This window comes from Gopherus evgoodei, chromosome 16 (assembly GCF_007399415.2).
Source record: "Gopherus evgoodei ecotype Sinaloan lineage chromosome 16, rGopEvg1_v1.p, whole genome shotgun sequence".
NCBI lineage: Eukaryota > Metazoa > Chordata > Testudines > Testudinidae > Gopherus > Gopherus evgoodei.
This window is the reverse complement of record NC_044337.1, coordinates 1,785,518-1,808,794: the sequence shown is the minus strand read 5'-3', so window position 1 is coordinate 1,808,794 and position 23,277 is coordinate 1,785,518. Positions and strand designations below refer to the sequence as shown.

The 23,277-nt window shown below is 52.0% G+C and overlaps 1 protein-coding gene across 3 annotated transcripts in view; it reads left to right on the top strand.

Annotated features, from left to right (window-relative positions):
* Positions 1-20,328, top strand: part of NOXA1 (NADPH oxidase activator 1) — a 42,417-nt gene extending 22,089 nt beyond the window's left edge. For 2 of the 3 annotated variants that reach the window (XM_030535581.1, XM_030535584.1), the window contains 12 exons: positions 1,645-1,779; positions 5,008-5,115; positions 10,325-10,384; positions 11,179-11,216; positions 13,199-13,340; positions 14,577-14,636; positions 15,717-15,801; positions 16,393-16,508; positions 18,235-18,398; positions 19,379-19,484; positions 19,578-19,701; positions 19,960-20,328. In XM_030535581.1, coding sequence (XP_030391441.1) covers positions 1,645-1,779; positions 5,008-5,115; positions 10,325-10,384; positions 11,179-11,216; positions 13,199-13,340; positions 14,577-14,636; positions 15,717-15,801; positions 16,393-16,508; positions 18,235-18,398; positions 19,379-19,484; positions 19,578-19,701; positions 19,960-20,057 — 1,236 coding nt within the window. In that variant the 3' untranslated portion in view covers positions 20,058-20,328. The remainder of the gene's footprint in view (positions 1-1,644; positions 1,780-5,007; positions 5,116-10,324; positions 10,385-11,178; positions 11,217-13,198; positions 13,341-14,576; positions 14,637-15,716; positions 15,802-16,392; positions 16,509-18,234; positions 18,399-19,378; positions 19,485-19,577; positions 19,702-19,959) is intronic. The other variant, XM_030535583.1, reaches the window with a different exon arrangement.
* The last annotated feature ends 2,949 nt before the right edge of the window (positions 20,329-23,277 follow it).

Sequence of the window (23,277 nt, the reverse complement as noted above, 5' to 3'; positions counted from 1 at the left end):
AACTTTTCCACCATGTTTTTTTCTTCTTTCTTTATCTATTAGAAGAACAGTAGCATTACAGTCTCTCATCTCTGATCAGGAGGATGGGCAGTAAACTATTGAGGCAGGAGCCAGTGCTGCTCCTAGGGTTTGCCAGCAATGCACACTCCTAGGGAAAGCAGGTAATGCTCTTCATTCTTGTGGCCTCCTTAATGCTGCTTATCTCCACTAGCCCAAAGGTTACTTTCAAATCACAGACACAGACCTAACTTTTTATATCCTGGGCCCAGCTTTTCAATGGGGGCATCTTAGAGTTACTTGCAGGTCTCCCATTAGGATGCTTACATTGCCTCTTGGGCTTGTAAATGTCAATTTAATGAGCCTAGAGGTTGATTTGAGCACCTAAATGTGGGCATTGGCCACTTTGTTACGAAGCCCACATTTGATAACTGGGCCAGGTGTGTTCCATTATAGCGCTGCTAACTGTGTATGTGCTACATGCTCTGCTGCTCATTGTACGTGTGTGCAGTTCTAACTTGCCATGTTAATAACACGTGGGATCTGGGGAGAGCTTTCCTGAAAAGCGTTGGGTTTTGAGGTCAGGGAGAGCTGCAGGAATGCTACAGGTACCCCATATAACATCTGGCTATTGACATCTGGACCAAGCTTAGCACATCTGGGCCAGCCTCTTCCAGCCAGCATTCAAGACTTGGTAGATCCTCATACTAAATTGCCTGGCTATTGTCTGAACTCTGTAGAAGAGCACATATCTGTCCATGTGACTCCCTACTGCTTTTCCTCCCAGAGTGTGGCTAGTGAATGTGCTGTCGTTGAGCACAGTGTATGCCACAGATAGGGGTCAGCAATCTTTCAGAAGAGCTGTCCTGAGTCTCATTTATTCACTCTAATTTAAGGTTTTGCGTGCCAGTACTACATTTTAATGTTTTTTAGAAGGTCTCTTTCTACAAGTCTATAATATATGACTAAACTATTGTTGTATGTAAAGTAAATAAGGTTTTTAAAATGTTTAAGAAGCTTCATTTAAAATTAAATTAAAATGCATAGGCCCCCAGATCGGTGGTCAGGACCTGGGCAGTGTGAGTGCCACTGAAAATCAGCTCACATGCTGCCTTTGGCACGCATGTCAGAGCTTGCCTACCCCTGCCACAGAACAAGAGTATCACAGCAGCAGGATACACGCTGGCAGAAAGCCAGGAAACATGCACAGGGAAAATGTTAGAGCCACTGGTGCCTAGAGAGGGACTAACCTACAGTACCTCATATGTTGTCAGAGATGATCCTCTGAGAACACCTCCTCTTTTGTGGCCCATGTACCTCTTTGCTTCCAGCACCCTGGTGGCTAGTCCTGATCTGCCCCAAAGGCTCTGAGCCTGTGGTATGCAGCCTAGCAGCATCACTTTATGAAGCACAGTGTTTATTTTCTCTGACCTCCGTATGTGAAGTTTTGTAAGATAGCTCTTGCAGCAGCATCCCTGTGATCAATAGCAGAGGAAAGGCTGAGCTGGTTGCTGTGTCTGTGATGCTCTGGACACACCTTTCTGTTTCACTTGGGTTTCTGCACTTGGTTGGCTTCAGTGAACTTCCCGTTGTTTTGATTCCCTTGAGTTGATGGTGAGAGTCTCATCCCCTTACTGCTGGTTTTAGGTGCTGTACAATACTGCAGCAGTGCAGTGCCAACTTGGCCTGTGGCAGGAAGCTAGAATAACCCTGGAGGAGGCTATCAGACAGAGGCCTGAAGGAAGAACCACAAGCCTGGATGTTGCCCTTGAGTGGGTGCAGGTGAGACAGACTATAAATAAGGTTACAATTTAGTCAGGGAGGTCACGTCAGTCACAGAATCCATGACTTCCAGTGACTGGTGGTTGGGAGCTGCAGGATCCCCTGAAGTCCTCAGGGGCAGGGAGCTATGGGGTACCCCCACCACCACTGGCACCTCCCAGAGCTCAAAGCTGTCACTGGTGGAGGGGGAACCCCCAGAGCTCCCGGCCACCATGGGCGGTGGGAGAACTCCCAGAGCTCCCAGCCACCATGGGTGGTGGGAGAACTCCCGGAGCTCCCAGCCACCATGGGCGGTGGGAGAACTCCCGGAACTCCCAGCCACCATGGGCGGTGGGAGAACTCCTGGAGCTCCCAGCCACCATGGGCCCCTGGAGCTACAGGAAGCAGAGGAATCCTGCAGCTCCCAGCTGCAGTGGCGGCAGGGAAACCCTTGAACTCCCGGCTGCTGTGGGTAGTGGGGAAACCCCTGAGCTCCCAGTTGCTATGGGTGGTGGGCTCACAGAGCTGCTGGAGGCAGGAGAACCCCCAAGCCCTTGGGCAGCAGGGAACCCCTGATTCCCTGACCACCGTGGGCCCCTGGAGCTGCAGGTGGCGGGGTACCCCACAGCCCCCAGCTGCTGCAGGTGGCTCCTAGCTCCTGTGCAGCTGCCCTGCTTCAGGCAAGGGGGGGACCTGCAGATCCCCATTTTGTCAGGGATATCTTTAGTAAAAGCCAGGAACAGGTCAGGGCTTCCATGAATTTTTCTCGTTTGCCTATGACCTGTCCATGACTATTACTAACAATATCTGTGACAAAATCTTTGCCTTAAATATAAAGGGTTAAACCCTGGGGATTTGAGTCCTGGGGATACATTTCATAGGGTCCAAGTTAAAAAGTCTCCACCTGGGCTATAAGCACTCCAAAGATTGGGGTGTTCCAGCTGTTCTGTCTGCTCCCGCCTGCCACCTGCCTACAGTGCCTTTCCCTTCAAAGCATAGAAGTTGTGATAGCCTGTCAGAGCAAATGTCCAGCTACTTTAATATCCTGTCTCCATACTACCAGCTGCTTCAGAGGAAGGGGAAAGTAACACCATGGTGGACAGTTATGGAATAATCTGGTCATAGGGGAAGTTTCTTCATAGCTGCTGCCAGTTAGGAATCTGCTTATGTTCTAAAGCAGTGGTTCTCAAAGCTGGTCTGGCGCTCGTTCAGGGAAAGCCCCTGGTGAGCTGGGTCAGTGTGTTTACCTGCCGTGTCCACAGGTTCGGCCGATTGTGGCTCCCACTGGCCGTGGTTCGCCACTCCAGGCCAATGAGGGCTGCAGGAAGTGGCGTGGGCTGAAGGATGTGCTGGCTGCCCTTCCTGCAGCCCCCATTGGCCTGGAGTGGTGAATTGCAGCCAGTGGGAGCCACGATCGGCCGAACCTGCGGACGCAGCAGGTAAACACATCGGCCTGGCCTGCCAGGGGCTTTCCCTGAACAAGCGCCAGACCAGCTTTGAGAACTACTGTTCTAAAACACAGTGATGTTCTTCCCTATAAAATGCTTTTTAAAACCCTGTTGAATGTAACTCTGGATCCAGGAGCGGTTCTGGCGCCCTACGTAGAATTCAAAGGGCTGCATTTTGTGTGCTCCCCATGGGGCACGCGGGAGCTTCTGGTTCTGCTCCCGTCGCACTGCTGAACAGGGTCGTTGCAAGGAAGTTTCACGCCTTAGGCGAAACTTCCACCTTGCGCCCCCCCAGCCCTGCAGCAGCTCCCTGCCCCTCCCGCCCCCGTGGCAGCTCCTCGCACGCAGCGGCAGCTCCCCACTCCCTGGCCCGAGGAGTCCTGCGGTACCTTCCCACCCCAGCTCACCTCTGCTCCACATCCTCTCTAAGCATGACTGCGCAGTGGAACTCCCTGGGCTGCCGGCTGTGCCGGCGGCACACTGACCCAGAGGACCCCCTGGACTGCCAGCGGCGGCGCGCTGACCCAGCGGAACCCCTGGGCTGCCGGCTGCTGGGAGCTCAGACTCCCTCTCCATCCCAGCAGCAGCTGCTGCTCAACCACTTAAAAAAAATTGGGGGGGTGCTTCTTTTTGGTGCCCCCCAATCTTGGCGCCCTAGACAACCGCCTAGTCCCCCTAAATGGTTGCACCAGCCCTGCCGCCGAAGAAGGACCCTCCGCCGAAATGCCACAGGTGACAGCAGCAGTCATTGAGCTGCTCAATTGCCTGCCACTGTTTTCCGTGGCACGTCAGCAGAAGGTCCTTCTTCGGTGACGCGACAGGAGCGGAACCGGAAGCTCCTGTGCACCCCGTGGGGAGCTCATAAAATGCCACCCCCTGAATTCTGGCGCCCTAGGCGACCGCCTAGGGTCGCCTAATGGAAGCACCGGCCCTGTCTGGATCTTCTTATTGTCCATAAAAATGGCTAATCTTTGCCCTCAGTGATATCTTGTCACAATGAGCCTCAGAGGTTAATTACTGGTTAATTCACAAGTTAAGCACAGTATTTCCCTTTATTTGTTTTAACTGTGTTGCTTTTTGATTTCATATCTTGTTCTTGTGTTATCAAAGAGAGTGAACAAGAGCTCCTGATTTACCTTTTCTAAACTGGTCATTATTTTATATACCTCTGTTGTGTTTCATCTTATGCATCTGCTCTCCAAAGGAAACAGTCCCAGTCTTTTCATTTTTTCCTTGTACAAACCTCTTGCCACGCTGCTAATGACTTTTAAGACCTCTCCCTGAATCCTTTCATTTCTGTCATGACTTGTATGAGGTAGAGTGACTAGAAGCTAACATAATATTCCAGAGGAGGCTGCACCATTGATTCCCAAAATGGTATTATGCTATTTTCAGTATTATTTTCATCCCATTCTTTGCACTTTGGTAAACATTTATTTGCTTGTATTGGGATCTGAGTGCTAGACTCTAGTTACAATTTACAGAGAATAATGAAGTTGAGGAAGATCAACAGGAGAAGCAGATTAGAGATTTATTTAGCAAATCTTATTTCACGCTCTCCCTTCACCCCTCTCTGGTATCTCCAGAAATCGGCTTATGCCCAGAAATGTGAACTATCTTAGCCTCTACACGTTGGTCAAGTCCAGGTCACGCTTTTTCAAGTCCATAATTTCTGCCACACTGAATTCCCTGGTTTGACCACACCCCATGGGGGAAGCAGTATTTACTTTTCTCTTTTAAATGGTAAGCTGTGGTTAATGATATCTAATGTCCTTGGGTTGATCTCTTCCCCCCACTGTAGAATCATCTCTTCCTGGAGCCCATACATGTTCCCCTGGGGGAATTTTTCAGACCACGAAAGGAGGAAGTTGAGCAGCTGGATTCAAAAGATTTCCTAGGTAAACCCAAGGTAAGGCACCCTACGTTGCAGAAAGGTCAATCCTATTGTAAGAATGTTAGCATGGGGCCCTGATGACTAAGGTCAGCAATGAGCAAACTAAGGCCTGGTCTACACTACACGATTAAACCGATTTTAGCAGCGTTAAACCGATTTAACGCTGCACCCGTCCACACAACAAGGCCCTTTATATCAATATAAAGGGCTCTTTAAACTGGTTTCTGTACTCCTCCCCGATGAGAGGAGTAGTGCTGAAATCGGTATTACCATATCGGATTAGGGTTAATGTGGCCGCAAATCGACGGTATTGGCCTCCAGGCGGTATCCCACAGTGCACCATTGTGACTGCTCTGGACAGCAATCCGAACTCAGATGCACTGGCCAGGTAAACAGGAAAAGCCCCGCGAACTTTTGAATTTCATTTCCTGTTTGCCCAGCATGGAGTTCTGATCAGCACGGGTGGCGATGCAGTCCCAAATCCAAAAAGAGCTCCAGCATGGGCCGTACGGGAGATACTGGATCTGATCACTGTATGGGGAGACAAATCTGTTCTATCACAGCTCCGTTACAGAAGACGAAATGAAAAAGCATTTGAAAAAATCTCCAGGCTATGATAGACAGAGGCCACAGCACAGTGCTGTGTGACAAGTGTAACACAAAGCCAAAGAATCAAATGGATGCTCATGGAGGGAGGGAAGGGGTACTGAGGACTCCAGCTATCCCACAGTCCCTGCAGTCTCTGAAAAGTATTTGCATTCTTGGCTGAGCTCCCAATGCCTGTAGGGTCAAACACATTGTCCAGGGTGTTTCAGGGTATATCTCGTCAATTTACCCCCTTTCCCCCGCCCATGAAAGAAAAGGGAAAAAAATCATTTCTTGACTTTTTTATATGTCACTCTATGTCTACTGCATGCTGCTGGTAGATGCAGTACTGCGGTAATGAATAGCAGCATCCTCTCCCCTCCCCACCCCGGTGGCAGATGGTACAATATGACTGCTATCCATCGTCATCATCAGCCCATGAGTGCTCCTGGATGTCCTCAGGTGAGGTTGGCCAGGGGCGCCTGGTTAATAATAGGAATAACTCCCAGTCATTCCTGGTAGATGGTACAGAAAAGCTGGTAACCGTCCTCATCATAGCAACTAGGGGCTGAGTTCCATCAGACCCCTCTTTTCATATCTAAAGAAAAGATTCTGTACTGCCTGGACTATCATAGCAGCGGGATGCTGGGCTCCTCTCCCCACCACCGTTTAATGTCCTGCCTGGACTATCATAGCAGTTGGAGGCTGCCTCCCCCTCATTTTATCTCACCAAAAAGTCAGTGTTTCTTATTCCTGCATTCTTTATTACTTCATTACACAAATGGGGGACACTGCCACGGTAGCCCAGAAAGGTTGGGGGAGAAGGGAATCAACGGGTGGGGTTGTTGCAGGGGCACCCCCCGTGAATGGCATACAGCTCATCATTTCTGCGGGATCTGACACGGAGCGGCTGTGCTCTCTGGTTCTCTGATACACTGGTTCTCTAGTACACTTGCCCCATATTCTAGGCAGGACTGACTCTATTTTTAGATAAACCATAAAGGAGGGATTGACTCGGGGAGTCATTCCCATTTTTGTCTTTGTGCCCCTGGCCGACCTCAGCTAAGGCCAGCCAGGAGTACCCATGACAGCAGCAGACGGTACAGAACGACTGATAACCGTCATCTCATCGCCAGTTTACAATGGTACAGCAGACGGTACAGAACGACTAGTAACCATCTCTGCTATCTTGCAATGGCAAATGAATGCTGCTGTGTAGCACTGCAGTACCACCTCTGTCAGCGACATCCAGTACACATACGGTGACAGTGACAAAAGGCAAAATGGGCTCCATGGTTGCCATGCTATGGCGTCTGCCAGGGCAATCCAGGGGAAAAGGGCGCGAAATGATTGTCTGCCGTTGCTTTCACGGAGAAAGGAATGACTGACGACATTTACCCAGAATCACCCGTGACACTATTGCACCATCATGCATTGGGATCTCACCCCAGAATTCCAATGGGCAGGGGAGACTGCGGGAACTATGGGATAGCTATGGGATAGCTACCCACAGTGCAACACTCCGGAAATCGACGCTCACTTCGGTACGTGGACGCACACCGCCGAATTATTGTGCTTAGTGCGGTCATGTACACTCGACTTTATACAAAATGTTTTACAAAACCAGTTTATGTAAAATCGGAATAATCGCGTAGTGTAGACATACCCTAAGATCCAGGGCTCTGGTTGCTCATGAGAACATTACTGCCGGGGTCCTCTACCAGCCACAGCACTGATAGCCTCCTGAGAGTAACATTGCTTGGGCCCCTCTGCCAGCCACAGTGCCTTGGAAATATCAGCCGAGATTCTTTATACCCTAAGTGCAATAGCTCCATTGTTAGGAACCAGTCTTTCAGGTTTTCCTCTGTCATTTTTCTAGCTTTGAGTGTTTTCCTACCATCTGTCCTTGCTTGGAGCAAGGTGAATTTCACAAGTGGAGGGGAATAATTAGTACTCTGTTGGAAGCATTTTTGTCCATAAGGAAAGTGCTCCTCAGTGGTTGGGCTTTTTATATCCAGGAGAAAATTATTTTGAAATTAAATATTAAATAAATACCTAGCTCTTGTGTAGTACATTTTTTCTGAAGATCACAAAGTGCTTTACAAACATTAGTTATTTAACCCTTCCCTTCGCTCGCAGCAAAGTGAGGGTTATTGAGTCCAGTTTACAGAGAGGGAAACCGATGAGGCTGAAGTTACAAGACTGTTTGTGAGTGGAAGGATGTTGCAGGAAATATGGGTCCTATGGAACCTTACCATCTGCCTGGAGTAGAAGGTGGTGCATAGTTGCACTTCCTGAGGAGCAGAGCAGGGACCAAATAGTAACTAAGAGCTTTTCTTCACTGCAGCAGTTAGCTTGATTTAATACATGCAAGTAACTCCACTTGACTTAACCTTGCTCAAGTGAGAGTGACCCTACTGCAGAACAACACTCAAATTACACAAGGTGATTGGATTAGCAGCACAGAACGAGGCCTGGTCTATGCTGAACAACTATATCGATCAAGGGCATGAAAAAGCACACCCCGTGTAGACACAGCTGTGTTGAAGGAAGAGCTTTTCTGTGGACATAGCTAGCAGTGTTGGGGGAGTAGGGTTCCTGTACCGACAAAAGAACCTCTTCTGTCAGCATAAGCTGCGTTTACACTATGGGGCTATGCTGACGTAGCTATGCAGGATAGTCTCTGTAGTGTAGATATATCCTGGTTGGATTAGCAGAATGGATTAGCAGTTGATGAGTTGTTGTAATCTGAGTTGCTGCATCCCCGCTGCATCAGCAGCACTCCAGCTTCAACCCACCCCCCTGACAGGCCAACTCTCTCAAACTTAGGGCTTGTCTACATCAGAAAGTTGCAGCGCTGGTGAGGGAGTTACAGCGCTGCAACTTTGAAGGTGTACACATCTGCAGGGCATCACCAGCGCTGCAACTCCCTGTTTGCAGCGCTGGCCGTACTCCCGTTTTGTCTCGGGTGTAGAGGATCCAGCGCTGGTGATCCAGCGCTGGTAATCCAATGTAGACACTTACCAGCGCTTTTCTTGACCTCCGTGGAAGGAGGAAGCCTCTGGTAATCAAGCTGGTCTCCTTTCCCGGTTTGCTCTCTCGTTCCCGGAACCCCGAGCAAGCAGGTCTCCTTCCCTGCGGTTTGCAGGGTGGCTCCGGGAACGCGAGAGCAAACCGCGGCGAAGCTGGTCTCCTTTCCCGGTTTGCTCTCTCGTTCCCCGAACCGCCGAGCAAGCGGTTCTCCTTCCCTGCGGTTTGCAGGGTGGCTCCGGGAACGAGAGAGCAAACCGCGGCGAAGCTGGTCTCCTTCCCCGGCTTGCTCTCTCGTTCCCGGAACCCCGAGCAAGCAGGTCTCCTTCCCTGCGGTTTGCAGGGTGGCTCCGGGAACGCGAGAGCAAACCGCGGCGAAGCTGGTCTCCTTTCCCGGTTTGCTCTCTCGTTCCCGGAGCCACCCTTGAAGCCGCCCAACAGCGCTGCAGTGTGGCCACATCTAACACCACTTGCAGCGCTGGTTGCTGTAAGTGTGGCCACTCTGCAGCGCTGGCCCTATACAGCTGTACTAATACAGCTGTAACAACCAGCGCTGCAAAATTTTAGATGTAGACATGGCCTTAAAGTACCACTTAGCTCCAATTGGAGATTTGGGTGTGTGGATGAGAGTCGGGCTGGGGCAACACTCGAGTTACACTCTTAGCACTGTAGTGGAAGACAGTCACAGTTTGGGCCCTGCTTCCCCCTCCCTTTTTGGGGAAAAGTCTGCTGCGCTAGCCTTCTTCCTGGCACAGCACACTTCACCCTTTGAGCTGGCCCAGCTGCACGGGCCGGCATGTTGCAGGGAGATGCCTACTGCCGACTCCTGCCCATTCACTCATTGCCCACCGGTGTGAGTGGGAATAGCAGCCTGGCACCCACTGCTCCACTACATTGCTACCTTCCAGATGAGCAACAAGCAAAGGGCTTCTTTCCGTCCCTGCCCTGTGTCAATGCCCAGTGAGAGACATGATCTGACCCTCTGTAAATAGAGCATGACTCCACACTGCTCTATGTGCTGATACCATTGTATCTTTGCTGATCGTGAGCCTCCGAAAGTGCTCATCAGGTACTTCGGGAATCCTTGGTTTTGTCTTTATGCTGAAAAATTACACTTTCAAGACATGCGGGCTCACCTAACCAGTCCCACAGGGTTTGACCCTCTGAGCTGAAGCAGATTCCCACTTATTGTGGAATGACTGTTTTGTTAATTGGTTAATGCCCTTCGGAGAATATTAGCAGGTCATCAGAAGATTTCTCTTCTCATTTCTCTGACCTCTGCACCCTTTGGGTAAGTGTCACAGGCCAGGAGCCTCTTGAGTGCAGAGCAAATGAGTGGTTGTGCTCTCAGATTCACCCACAGATGTGTAGGGAACCAGAATGGCAAGAGCTAGTAAACCAGGCCCCTGGAGTAGCTGGGGTTACTGCCTGGACTCAGCTCTGCACTCTCCATTGTGTGCAGTGACTTTTTGTTAAGCCCTGCTACTTGGTGCTAGGGACTCACTCATGGGAAAACCAGGGAGAGTGGCTGATTCCCAGAGGAAGTTTTAATGGGGCTTTGCTGTTCCTTCATGTGATCCAGAGTCTGATCTGATCTGTCCTCTGGCAGGTGATCTCCTCCGTCATTCCCAATGACGAGTACATCGGATTTGAGCCTCTCAGGCCACAGGTGAGTGGGACAGTGCAACAACTGATGGTACTTGATTTATGCATGGTAAGGTCATGTAACGGCATCGTTGTCGTATAGCTCCACTTAGGGTCCCCAGCCAAGATGTCCATCAGGATGAGAACCTGTCATGGACTCCATAATATTTTAGTGTAGCTGAGAGGTTTCCTTGAGGCTCTGAGTCCCGCATGTCTCCCCCTGCCTAGCAATTCCTACCCTCTACGTGCCATATCACTGCAGATATCCTTCCACCCCTCAGACCCCATCAGTTGTGCTTCATCGTTGGCCAGAGGGGCTCAGATGAGGCATATAAGTCTCTGCCCCCTGAACAGAGCATTATTTTCTCTGCATTGAATTAAAGCCGCTGCAGCAGAGTCTATGTAATGTTTAACTCACTTGCCCAGCACCACCACAGACCTATCCTCCAGGGCAGTGGGGTGCACTGTCATGTGAATGTTAGGAGCAGGGGAACGTGCAAGTAGATTGGTCTCTACTGGGTGGGATGGGCAGAGAAAAGGGGGCTGCCAGCACTGCTCAACAGTGTGGAGTGGCCTTGATGACTGTCCCTAGAGTGGTGAATGATTGCATGACAAGTGTGGACAGGAGACTAGAAGGGAAAATGTCAGAGACTGAAACTCTCGCTCAGACTCTGCATTGCTGCCTGATACAAGCTATTACAAAGCATTGTGGGGAGTTCTCTGGCCTATGTTATAGAGGAGGTCCGCCTAGATGATCCCAGTGGTCCCTTCTGGCTTGGAATCTGGCACTATGAAATAGACGCTGTTGTTTCTCCACAGAGACAGGGCTTTTACGAACCCAGCGTCAGTGCTGTGCGGTAAGTGACCAGTCCTGGATGGCTTTGCTCTTCTGTCACTATTTCTCCTCATGGCACCTTGTCTTGGCCCTAGAGGTTTTGGTTTGAAGACGCTGCAGTATCCCAGTCCCAGAGATCCATCACTGAGGGGAGAAGACGCTGTGTGTGTGAAAGACTTGTGTGACTGTGATAGCCATTGTAGTTAATAACAATAACACCTGGCACTTCTGTAACACCTTGCAAGGATCTCAAAGCCCTTTGCAGACATTGATTAAGCATCACAGACACCCTGTGAGCCAGCTACATACCATGTCACAGGTTGGGAAACAGAGAGAGAGAGAGAGGTTAAGTGACCTGTTCAAGGCCACATAGTAAGTCAATGGCAGCACCCCTGTTAGAACCCACAGCTACCTACTCTCAGTTTCCTGGCTCTAGCCCCCAGGGCAAGGATTCCAAATGCTCCTATCAGCACTGCTGTAACTGGGGCCAAATTCAGCCCTGGTCTAAGGAGGTGCAGCTCCATTGACTTCCCTGGGTTTGTGCTTCCAATAATCCAGGGCTGAATCTGGCCCATTGTTTTCATCTCAAAAAGCTAGAAGGTGGTTCAGAAATAGGTTTGCCAGCTGTCTAATTGTACAAATCCAAACACCTGTGCACTTCCCTCTTCCCTGCCCCTTCTCAGAGGCCACACTCTGCCCCACCCCTTCTCTGAGGCCCCACCCCCTGTTCACTCCACCCCCCTCCTGCCATCACTCGCTCTCCCCCACCCTCACTCACTTTCACAGGTCTGGGGCAAGGGGTTGGGGTGTGGGAGGAAGTGAGGGCTCTGGCTGGAGTGCAGGCTCTGGGGAGGGGTTTGGGGTGCAGGAGGGGGCTCAGGGCTAGGTCAAGGGGTTGGGGTGCAGGATGGAGTGTGGGTTCTGGGAGGGAGTTTGAGTGCAGGAGGAGGCTCAGGGCTGAGCAATGGGTTGGGGTGTGGGAGGAGGTGAGGTGTGTGGGGTCCAGCTGGGAGGCGCTCAGGTGGTTCTCAGAAGTGACCGGCATGTAGGGTGACCAGACATCCTGATTTTATCGGGACTGTCCCCATATTTACTTATTTGTCTCGTGTCCTGATATTTTGCACTTCGGCGCACAGGCATGTTCTTCTCCAAAAGTTCATGGATTATCATCTCTGAGAGACCATAAATGTGGTAACTGCACCATGGAGACACAGCCCAAGGCTACTGCTGCCTATGCGGGGAGATGCTCACAAGAGAAGCATTCCCGAGTTTACTCAGCTCACAACTGAGAGTATATGGCGAGGGAGGATCACCACGTGGGAGGAAGGATGGGCTCGTGGTTAGAGCTCTGAAGTGAGACGCTGGATCCATAACCCTCTTGTCATTGGACCTTGGACAAGTTTAGATGTCTAACTAGGAGTGGAGCCACAGTGAAAGTCCAGTCCCAACTGTAGGTTCTGAGCTCTTCTGAAAATTTGGCCCTGAGCTCTTCTGAAAATGTGTTCCTTGATCATTCTTTGCTTTAGTTCCTTGTCTGCAAATGGGGGTAATGATGCTCTCCTACTGCACAGCAGTGTGGGAAGGAGACAGTCCTTGATGGTTGTGAGATGCTTGAATGCTATGGGAATGGAGGCCCATAAGTGACTAGATGGACAGAGTAGAAGGGTGTGGCTTTCCTCAGATCCCAGTAAAAAGGCAGGTTCTCCAGCAGAATGCAGTGGGGACTCCACCCAGAGAAGAGTGGCATTGTTCCAGGGTGCATTGGCACCTGAGGAGCGGTGAATGTCCTACCACTCTTTATGTTTCAAAGTGCATTGACAGAAGAGCCAGTGGATAGGTCACAGGATGGCAATGCCCATTCCCAGCCTGAATGTCTCCAAGAAGGGTAACCCAGAGGAGCAAAGAGAAGGGAATCCCATTAAACCCAGTGGTGTCCACACCCCACAGTGGGAGAGTGACAGCGCCAAAGGGTGCTGAGTAAAGCTGTTATTTTTTTTTCTCCAGCGACCGCAGCTCAGGTTATTATCGAGTCGTGACTCATTATTACCCTGAGGGCTCTGAAGAGATGGCAGTGAAGAGCAGCACTATCATCTTTGTACTAACTAAAGGGGCAGATGGCTGGGCTACTGCCATATGTGACGGACAGGTATGTGGAACTGACAGACTGGTGCTCCTGCCTCTAGCACAGCATCAGTAGACACTACAGCACTCCCTGCCAGCTGGGGCTTGCTGAGGCTTTAATAGGATATTCCTTTGGCAGCTCTCAGGAGCTGGAGCACCCCAGAGGGTGGGATATGACAGTATCTTCTCTGAAACTGCCAGTTCACTTTCATGGTTTGGATACTAATAGCAGCAGCTGTTAAGGGTTGTTCGGGGCTTTTCAGATCTCATTGACTTTTCCCCGTCACCTCTCTAATTCTACTGGCCAGTAAACTGGAGACCTCCGCTTCTTCTGATCCTTATCCCTTCTGACACAAGTGGATCCTCCATAGGGATTATGCAACTAGAAACATTCGGTAAGAACCACTAGCAGGGGCACAATTCACATCAATTGTGAAGCCTCACCTCCTGCAGAATAAAGTGCACAAGAAGTGTCTAGGGTTCATCCAGTGGCCCTCTCGCAACTGCTGTATGGAAAGCAGAGTCCTCAGAAGGGAGAGCAATGTGCTGCTGTGTCACCAAGTGGGCATCACCACCCACGTGCAATCCCCAGTGGGCCAGTGTAAATATTGCTGTTTATATTAGAATAGAGGCCAGGAGCCCTGTCAAGGGCCAGGATTGCTCTGTGCAATGACCTGTACTGACTCAGAATAAAAAGACAGTGCCTGCCCCTGAGAGCTTACAATCAAAGTATAAGGCAGAGAAAACGTGTGGGCCCAAAGACAGATGGGGGAGCAGAAAGACACAGTGAGATAAGACTGGTCAGTCTGACAGGCAGTGTTCTCAGCACAACCAGCAGTCTAACCATTGTCAAGTTTTCTGGTAGGCATCACAGCACAGGAGAGTTATAAAGAGGAAACTGAAGAAAGATGGAGGCAGCTCCTCCTGCATGTGAGGGGCAGCATGGGAGTAAGCACAAAGGTTCCTCTTTAAAAGTTAACAAGTGGGCGAGGAAGGCTGGTGGGGACAGGCTGTGAAGGGCCTTGAAAATGATGGCAAGTAGTTTGTGTTTGTGATGATGGAGAAGAGTGAGCCAGCAGACAGAGTGACCTGGTCAGAGCGGCGTGCCGGGAAATGACACATGCCATAGGGATGTGAATGACTGAGGGGCAAGGTGGGGTTGTCAAGGCCAGTGAAGAGAATTCCTGCACTGGGCAGAAGAGTGTCTGTTTCAAGTGTGCCTGATCTCACCCTGTTTTCTGTTCTGCTCTGTGTTTCCCAGAAACTGCGTATACCAACCTCTCACCTGGAGCCTGTTTATGCCCCCAAGGCTGATAAGTGGGTAAGGGGACAATCTTGTGACTATGGGATGGGGAAGGGAGAGAAAACACAGCCAGACCACTGTGAGTGGCAGGGCTCTGAACCGCAGAGCAAGGCAGTGGGCTATCTCTTCAGACTCACCCCATGCGTAGGTCCAGGGCTTTCAACCAGCCAGGGACAATGGTAAATCCAAGCAGCAGGCAAAAGGTGGATTTTTTCCACAGCTCTGATTTGTTTCCTGCAAAGTCAAAGCTTCCATTTTGGAAAAAATCCATTTCTTTTACCCCCTCCTCCTCACAGTTAGGACCCACCATATTGTAACCAATGCAGCCTTGCTCTAATGGCTTGAGCCGGCTGAAAGCTGTCTCCACTTGAATCCTCCAGCAGACAAGGTGTGACTCACACCCACGCGCCCACTGCAGTGAGCAGGGAATTTCAGCGGCCACTTCAGTTCTGACATACTAGTGGCCTCTAGTGAATGAACTTCCTCTAGTCCTGCTTTGAGCAGGGGATTGGACTAGATGACCTCCTGAGGTCCCTTCCAACCCTGATATTCTATGACTCTGTTATAGTTTATCCTATGGAGTTGGTAGGGTTCCCTGCTGTAAACCTGTTCAGTGCAGAACTTTGGAGCTGAGTGAAGGGCAGACAAGCCCTTGAGTCAGAGGGATCAGCCGTGGAAATCCCAGTGAAGACAGCTTCCATTTTTGGTCAGATGGGAAGGTGGCCATCCCCAGACTAAATGTGGGGTTGGGATCCCAGAGAGATGAGCAAAGCAAACAGTGCAACAAAATAAAACAAACTCATATGGGTACCAGGTGGGTAGCCATCCTCTGGGGAAGCCTGGAGGAGCCTGAGTACTCCACTTCATACGTGAGTTAATGAATTAACCATCCCTGAGGCTCTGCCCACCCTTAAAGTCATAGCCTGAAATCTACTCAGTGACGCAAACCAGCTGCCACCTGCTCCTTCTGGCCAATGGGGAACGAGGGAGCTGATTTCCCAAAACTCCAGTTCCTTAGAACTGTTCTGCTCAACATTGGCCTCAGCCATACTCTCCTCACGTGTTTGATCAGTTCGTTTTCATTTTGTTCTCTTGCAGAAAGTCAGTAATGGGATTCCTCTTCCCCCCATTAAAGTGCCCCCCAACCGGCCCCACGTGCAGGAAATGGACCACCAGCAGCAAGGTAAATCCTGCTTTCTGGAACTGAAGAGGCATGTGAGGGTAAGGATCCCAATGGGAGTTGTGTGAGATCATCCGCCAGTGCCCCAAAACACCACTGCACTAGGGAACCTACAATACCAGCAAGGCTAGCTCCCCACTTGCAGCATGTGGTTACTGGCAGGGACTGACTGTGCAGCCCAAGAGCACCCTGGTAGCAGGGTAGATTCTGTGTGTCAGGGATCACTGCACACACTTTGCTCTGGCCCACTCATTCTGCTCTGAACAGAGTTGGGGGGCCAGGACTGTGTCCAAATAGAAATGAACTGGTTGGCAGGCACCCGGTGATTCAGAGCTGGTGTCCAATAAATGCAGCTGCTGCCATTTGTCACTTGCCCCCCTTGCTACAGTGACAAGGGCAGGCAGGGTTCTATATGCCAGTCCCTGAGAGGGGAGGGATGGACAGCTCAGGCAATAAAATCGGTGGCTTCTCACGCTGCCTGGAGTCCCTCCAGATGTGACTCAGTGGGATCCCCCAAAGTTGTCCAACCCCATCTCATCCAAAGAGGCCCTGCCCATTGTCATGATGGCTGTTTGGCAATGTTTTGCTCTGCAGGACCTGCTGAAGGAGAAGACGTTGCTGCAAATGATGCTGATCTGCAAGCAGACTTGCAGGTGCAATGTTCCCCAACGTCACAAACCATTAAGGCTATAAAATCACTGGTGCCAAAGGTAAGGGTGGATTCAGCCCAGTTCCACCAAAACTCCAGAGCCACTCCAAAACTTTGGGGGTCACTGGAAACGGGGCCAGCTCTAGCTTTTTTGCCCCCCCCCAAAAAAAGGGGGGCCCGCCAGAGTGGCAAAGCAGGGACTGAAAAAAACAATAGAGTGGCCGGAGTGGCAAAGCGGGGAGGTGGGGGGGACGGACACAAAGTAAAAAAACTGCGCGGCTGGAGCGGCAAAGAGGGGGGGGAAAAAACCTGTGGCACGGCTGGAGCAGCAAAGCAGGGGTGGGAGGGGCGACGACGGCACGGCCGGCAAAGCAGGGGAAAAAAACAAAACAAAAAAACCCTACAGGGCGGCTGGAGCCAGGGTGCAGGGGACTTCCTGTACTGCAGAGTGTGCGCCCGGTCTAGTGGGGGGGAGGGGGAGGGAGAGGGAGCCGGGGTGAGAGAGAGAAGGGGGGCTGCCAGTGCTTCAGTGGGGCGCTCGCCACCCGGCCCCGACCGCCGCGCCGCCTGCTGGGAGGGCTCTGCGCTGCTCCAGTTGGCTGGAAGGGAAGGACGCGGGCTGCCATGCCGAGTTTGCTGCAGGTCGCTCCCCTCCTCCGTGCCGCTGCACCCTACAGGGCAGCCAGAGAAGCGAACAGAAAAAAAAAGCAGCTGTGCCACCCTAGGATTGGGCGGAATGCTGCCCCGTAGAATCTGCCGCCCCAAGCACGAGCTTGCTCGGCTGGTGCCTGGAGCTGGCCCTGACTGGAAAGCCTTTTCTTCCAGACCAGTTTCCCCTCCCCCCATCCCAGAGAGATCCTAACTCCCAAATGGACTTTTGTCTGTTACTCCTGAGTCCTTGATCTTCCTCTTCCAGGCCCATACTGTTGCTCTGTGCTGTTAACAACCACTGTGTTCTATCACAGAGAGCACTGCATTTCAGGGGTCAGTGAAATCACCTCTGTATCCTTTTCCTACCTCACGTGGGACTTGTGCCTACAGATCCTTTGTCAGAGGCAGCTGCTGGTCAGGTCACCAGTAGCCTCACTTCATTTGGCATGGCCACTAGACTCCCTGTGATTTTGGAGTCAGTGCTGTGCCAAGCTGCATGGATGGGCAGCTGAAATTTCCACAAGAAATTATGGGACCTGGCAGCATCACAGTAGGGACCTGTTTGCGTGATAACACAGGGAGTACCTGTCTCCCCTCTGGCATAAGCAGAACTCCTGTGCTGATTAGATGTGTCTGAGTTATAGGATTCAGATCCAGACTCTTCCTTGGGGAAAAATGTAACTGTTTGGATCCAGGGTTTTGAGAAATGGGCCCCATATGTGAAATTCACATATGGATCCTGGCTCAGATTTTATGCCACATGGAGTTTGGTGGCACTGAGGTTGGCATTTGGGTTAGGCCCCCATTCTTGACTCTGGGTATGGAAGGATGGGCTAGTGGTCGGGGTACTGTCTAAGATGTGTGAGACCTGCGTTCGGTTCCTTGCTCCACCAAGGACTTCCTAGGTAAGTCACCTCATGTCTCTGTGCCTTGGCATCCCAGCTGTAAAGTGGGGATAATAATATTTCCCTACATCACAAAGATGTTGTGAGGATAAATACATTAACAAATTGTAAAGTGCTTTGAGCTCTGCTGTTGTAAGAATAGGCATTATTGTTATTCTGATATTTGCTGGTGAAATCGCTCTAACCAGCCCATCCAGAGCAGATTCTCCTTTGCTCCCTGTTTGTCAGCAGATCCCACTGGCTCAGGACAAAGCATCCTCCGGCGAGAACAGATCCATCCTGCTGAAAGTCCACTGTGACTATACAGTTAAAGTGAACAAGGCCCTGACCCTGTCAGACCTCAGGTCTCTGCTGAGGGAGACGTCCAGCCAGCAGGCAGAGCTTGGGAAGCTGAGGTAGGCTTGGTCACAGACTGGAAATAGGGTCGCACTCTGGCTACCCTGAGCTGGTGCCAAAGGCTGAATTGGAGTTTCTCCTTCCCGTTGAGCTGCAGCTTTCCTCTTGCCATTGCAGACAAGTCATTGCAGTTCTCTGAAGAGGTGTTTGCCCAAGGAGCTAGGCATTAAGACCATATCTGCCATCTATGTTGTTCTCCTCAGGGCCTTTTGTCCTTCAAAAGGGCTCAGGCAGTCATAGCCACAGTTCACAAGATGAATACATACAAACCAGCACTGTGTCCCCTCTCCCGACTGAATAGTCACACAGTGCCCTGTCCCCTGGATATTCCACCTCATTGCTTTAGAGCACAACGCTGACTCCTTGGGGACAGGGAATGTGTGAGTAGGGAGGTTTCACAGGACCACAGGAGTATGGAACTACACCAGCAGTAGTGAAAGCAGGGGAAATTTAAGGAGAAATGCTATTGTAGACACCCCTGACCTAGAAATGATTTTCTCTCAGCCAGCACAACATTTAAGGCACACCAGGTTCAACTCAGTTGCACTTTGTGTGGCCAGTTTAGAGGTCTTGTGTAAGTCTAAAGCAAACTGAAATTTTCTCTATTGGAGCTGGAGGGGTAATTTCATATGTGCTAGCTCTGGTTGAGCTGGTATGCTAAGAATAGCAGTGTAGCCAGCCTAAACATTCTGTGTTTAATCCCGTCTGAAAACCTAGCTACATATTCAGGGCAGCTAGCCCCTCCCACCCCGTGGCACCACAGCTACGCTTCTCCTGTTAGCACGCTAGCTCGAACACAGCTAGCGCGGGTCTGTCTGCCTGAACGGGGAATTACATCTCCAGCTCCAGCACAGACATACCCTGGAGTTCCTGGACTGATATGCTTAGGGAATCAGAGGGAGATACAAGTTGCACAAGCTTAATTTCACCTCTAAATTTGGCCCTAGTGCATTCTCTCTGACCTCCTCTCTTACTTCAGCTGCAGGCTTTCAGACAGCAAAGAATTAATTGTGATTTCGGGAGAAGAGGAGCTGGGGCAGATGTGGCAGCAGGTGACAGATGGGAGGCTGACACTCTGGTGCCAGGTATGTGTCCCTTTGGGATGCTGTGCTACCTCCCTAGATTCTGTTTTAATTTCTGCTCTGCTGTGTGGTTTACAACATGGCCTTGTCCCACAGGACACAGATGCCTGTTCAGACAGACCTGTTCTCTACAGGATGGTAGCACACCACGGTTACACGGCGCAAAGGCCAGAGGATCTGGAATTCAGTGAAGGAGACACACTGGACATTCTCTCCGAAGGTAGCTTTCTAGTTCTGCCTGAAGTTCTTTGATGGGCAGCTTCAGGAATCTGTTTGCAGGGGGGAGATGGGGACAAGGTGGGGAGCAAAAGGCTTCCTGACAGTTAAGCCACTAGGCCTTATGGGGGACTGAGGTGCATGGGCCTATACTGGCCCTTTGCGCAGGGGTGAATGTCACCCTTAGCAAGGCTTGTGTCTCCTTGGTTAGGCAATTCAAGGGATTGCTAGGTCCTTACCCTGTTCCTTTGTATTTTCCCAGTGAATGAGGACTGGCTTGAAGGCCACTGCAATGGCAACTTTGGCATTTTCCCCAAGTGCTTTGCTACTCAGGCCAGCATTGGGGCTTCCTGCCCTTAGAGAAGAGATGCTTCTTCCTGCCAGACTCCACAAGAAGCCAGGTGGGCTGGGGACCCCACCTCACCTTACTCATGTCTCCCAGAGAACAGGAGAAGCTTGCACCAATTCATTCAGGTCTGACTATTGCCAGCCCTGCTAGGTATTTAATGAAGATGCCTACACAAGATGCTTCCCAGTGTGGGACCCCATTATCCAGAAATCCGGCAGGATTAATTTCTGTAGCAGAAATAGCACGTGTCTGGCCTCAGTATTTCCCAATAATAAAAATGAAATGACAGACAGGTCTGGCTGGGGAGTGGGGGTGAGGTGGGATCTGGGGGCAAGAGAGGGGGTGGTGTCTCATGAAGGTCACTCTGAGAGGTGTTGACACAGCAAATGGAGTTTTCCCATCTCAGATCCAGCCACCAGCTCTTTCTGTAGCAAGAACTTGGGGTTCAAAGGCGCAGATTAAGTGGTAAGAAGAATCAGTTCCTCCAGAAGAGGGGGCTTGACTCAGGCCTTAATCCCCACTTCCCACCAGGTGCAATAAAAGTGAAGGAAGTTGGACCTTGCCCGTCACTGGATATGCCCATGCTGCCGTTAAAAACCCACAGCTGGTCCGTGCCAGCTGACTCGGGCTAAAGGGCTGTTTGAGGGTGGTGTAGATATCTGGGCTTGGGGCAAGTAAATAGCTCCTTAGCCCGAGTCCCACGAGCCTAAGTCAGCTGGCACAGGCCTGCTGTGGGGGTTCAATGGCAGTGCTAACAGACCCATTGAGGCCAGAGTGTGGGAGGCAACATGCCACCCAGTGGACAGGGAGGCAGGCTTGATTTCCTGGGCCCCACGCAGTGTAAAAACAGCGCTGTTCTGGTTGGGGAGCATTTCACACCCACTTTGCATGGCTGTAAATGAGTGCACATGAATGAGGCATAGGGTGTGTGGCCCCTCCAAGCCCCATGGATCTACCAGAGGCAAAGGGCCCTGTGCCCAGACATCTTGGGTTGTGGGGATTGTCCCTGATCAGGTGAACACTGGTGTCCCAATCAGTTCCACGAAGTTGGGCCACAGCAGGGAGCTAGGCCTTGAGGGACTGAGCACTGGGTTGGAGGGAAGGAATGCAGGGACTGGGGATAATGAACAGGGTGTGGGAAATGGGCAGGTGACAGGAGTTGAGGCATTGTGGGGAGGGCAGCCAGAGAAATAGGCCTAGCGAAGCCCAGAGGGATCAGGGAGCCAGAAGAAAGAAGTGGTAAGTGAAGCTGAAAGGAGCCATGGGGGAGCTAAGAACACAGAGAGAGCGGGGCTCATGGGAATAGATAAAAATAACCTAGTGGGGGAAAGGGGGTGATCTAGAGTCTCTACTTTGCAAAAAGGGTCCTGTAGTGAGCCAGTGTGGCTCCCCGCTGCCCTGGAGGGGCAAGAGCCCGTCTGGAGGCTGGAGTGGGTGGAGCTAGGGAGCTCTGAGCCCGCCCCCCAGAGGGACAGGCGGAGACCCAGCAGTATAAAGGCTCGCCCTCAGAGCTCAGTAAGGCTCCAGCCACTGGAGAGACCGGATGTCTCCAGCGTAGCCTGCGCCGGGGAAAACCCTGCAGCCCAAGGCACCCGTCTAGACTGGCCAGGCCTGCCCTGCCCTGCGCCCGCTACCCGGAGGAGTTGCCTGCCCTGCCCTGTGCCCGCTACCCGGAGGAGTTGCCTGCCCTGCCCTGCGCCCGCTACCCGGAGGAGTTGCCTGCCCTGCCCTGCGCCTGCTACCTGGAGGAGTTGCCTGCCCTGCCCTGCGCCCGCTACCCGGAGGAGTTGCCTGCCCTGCCCTGCGCCCGCTACCCGGAGGAGTTGCCTGCCCTGCCCTGCGCCCGCTACCCGGAGGAGTTGCCTGCCCTGCCCTGCGCCTGCTACCCGGAGGAGTTGCCTGCCCTGCCGATCGCACCCTGCCCCGAAGAACCCATGGTCCTGGATCCCCCAGAGACCAACACCAGGACCCAGGTACAACCCGAGGGGGAGTGTGGAAGTAGCCCAGGGGCAGCCGACCCCAGTCTGGCTCCAGCATTGCCAGAGCCCATGTCAGTGTGTTGCGGCCAGGATCCCCACTAAGCAGCGGGTCTTCTGTCGCTGCCAGGGCCCCGGGCTGGGACATAGAGGAGTGAGATGGCCTGTGTCCCCCTTCCACCCAATTTGTGGGTGGCAGTCTCCCCCTCCCCCAGGCCTGAGGAGGTTTGGGCTTATTATTACTGCTCAGCCCTGCCTGAGGGCTTAAGCCCAGACACATTGTTGCTCCGCCCTGACCCCAGGCCTGGGCTCCTCACTGTTTGCATTGCTACTGCTCAGCCCTGCCCGAGGGCCTGACTCATTGTTGCCCTGCCCTGATCCAGGGACTGGGCTCACAGTGTTTATTTCAGTTACCGCAAGGGCTGCCGAGGGAGACTCCACGGACAGACTAATTCCCCCTGAACGACAACTGTGTGTAGTGAGCCGGTGTGGCTCCCCACCGCCCGAAGGGGGTCGAGCCCCGGCTAACACGTGTACCGGTCACAGGAACTGCAGGGTGGTTCCTGGGCACCAGCCCCTGGGGCTCGCTCGGCCCATCAGCTATGTGGTACATGAGCCTCTAGGAGCTCACTCAGCCCCCACTGGCCTTGGGGAGCTCCCTTGCCCCTCCTTTCTGCCAACCTCTCACTTTGCCCAAGCCTTTGGGGAGTTGCTCAGCCCATCAATCCTTCCTAGCCCTCACCTGGCTCAGGGCCATGTGAGATCACACACCGTCTCTGTTGAGCTGGCACAGGTTTCTGGGAGGTTGTGCAACCCATGTACACCATGGAGCCTTTGCTGCCATGGGTCTCTGTGCAGTGGCTCCGTCCCCTCACCCTGCAGCTCACTGACACTGTCCTCTGCACAGGGCAGGCTCTTTGATGACACAGCCTCTCAGCGCTGCACGGTGCTTACCTGGAACAGGCTGAGCAGGACACTCCTGCCCTCCACCCTGCAAGGCCTTTCCTTGGTCCAGGCCTCTGTATGCTGCCTCAAACCCTTACCCAACCCCAGAGCCACTGTCAGGCACAGCCTCTCTGAGGTCACTCACAGCCTACACTTGGCATACCCTTTGTAAGGTCACTCAGCCCCTTGCACTGCCTGGCCCATGCCCTGCTGCCACAGCCATGGCTAGCCCAGGCACCTGAGCTGCAGCCTGGAAGAGGAAGTTGCCAGCAGGAGGGCTCCTTGTTTGGCTCTTGTTCCTCTCTTTAGA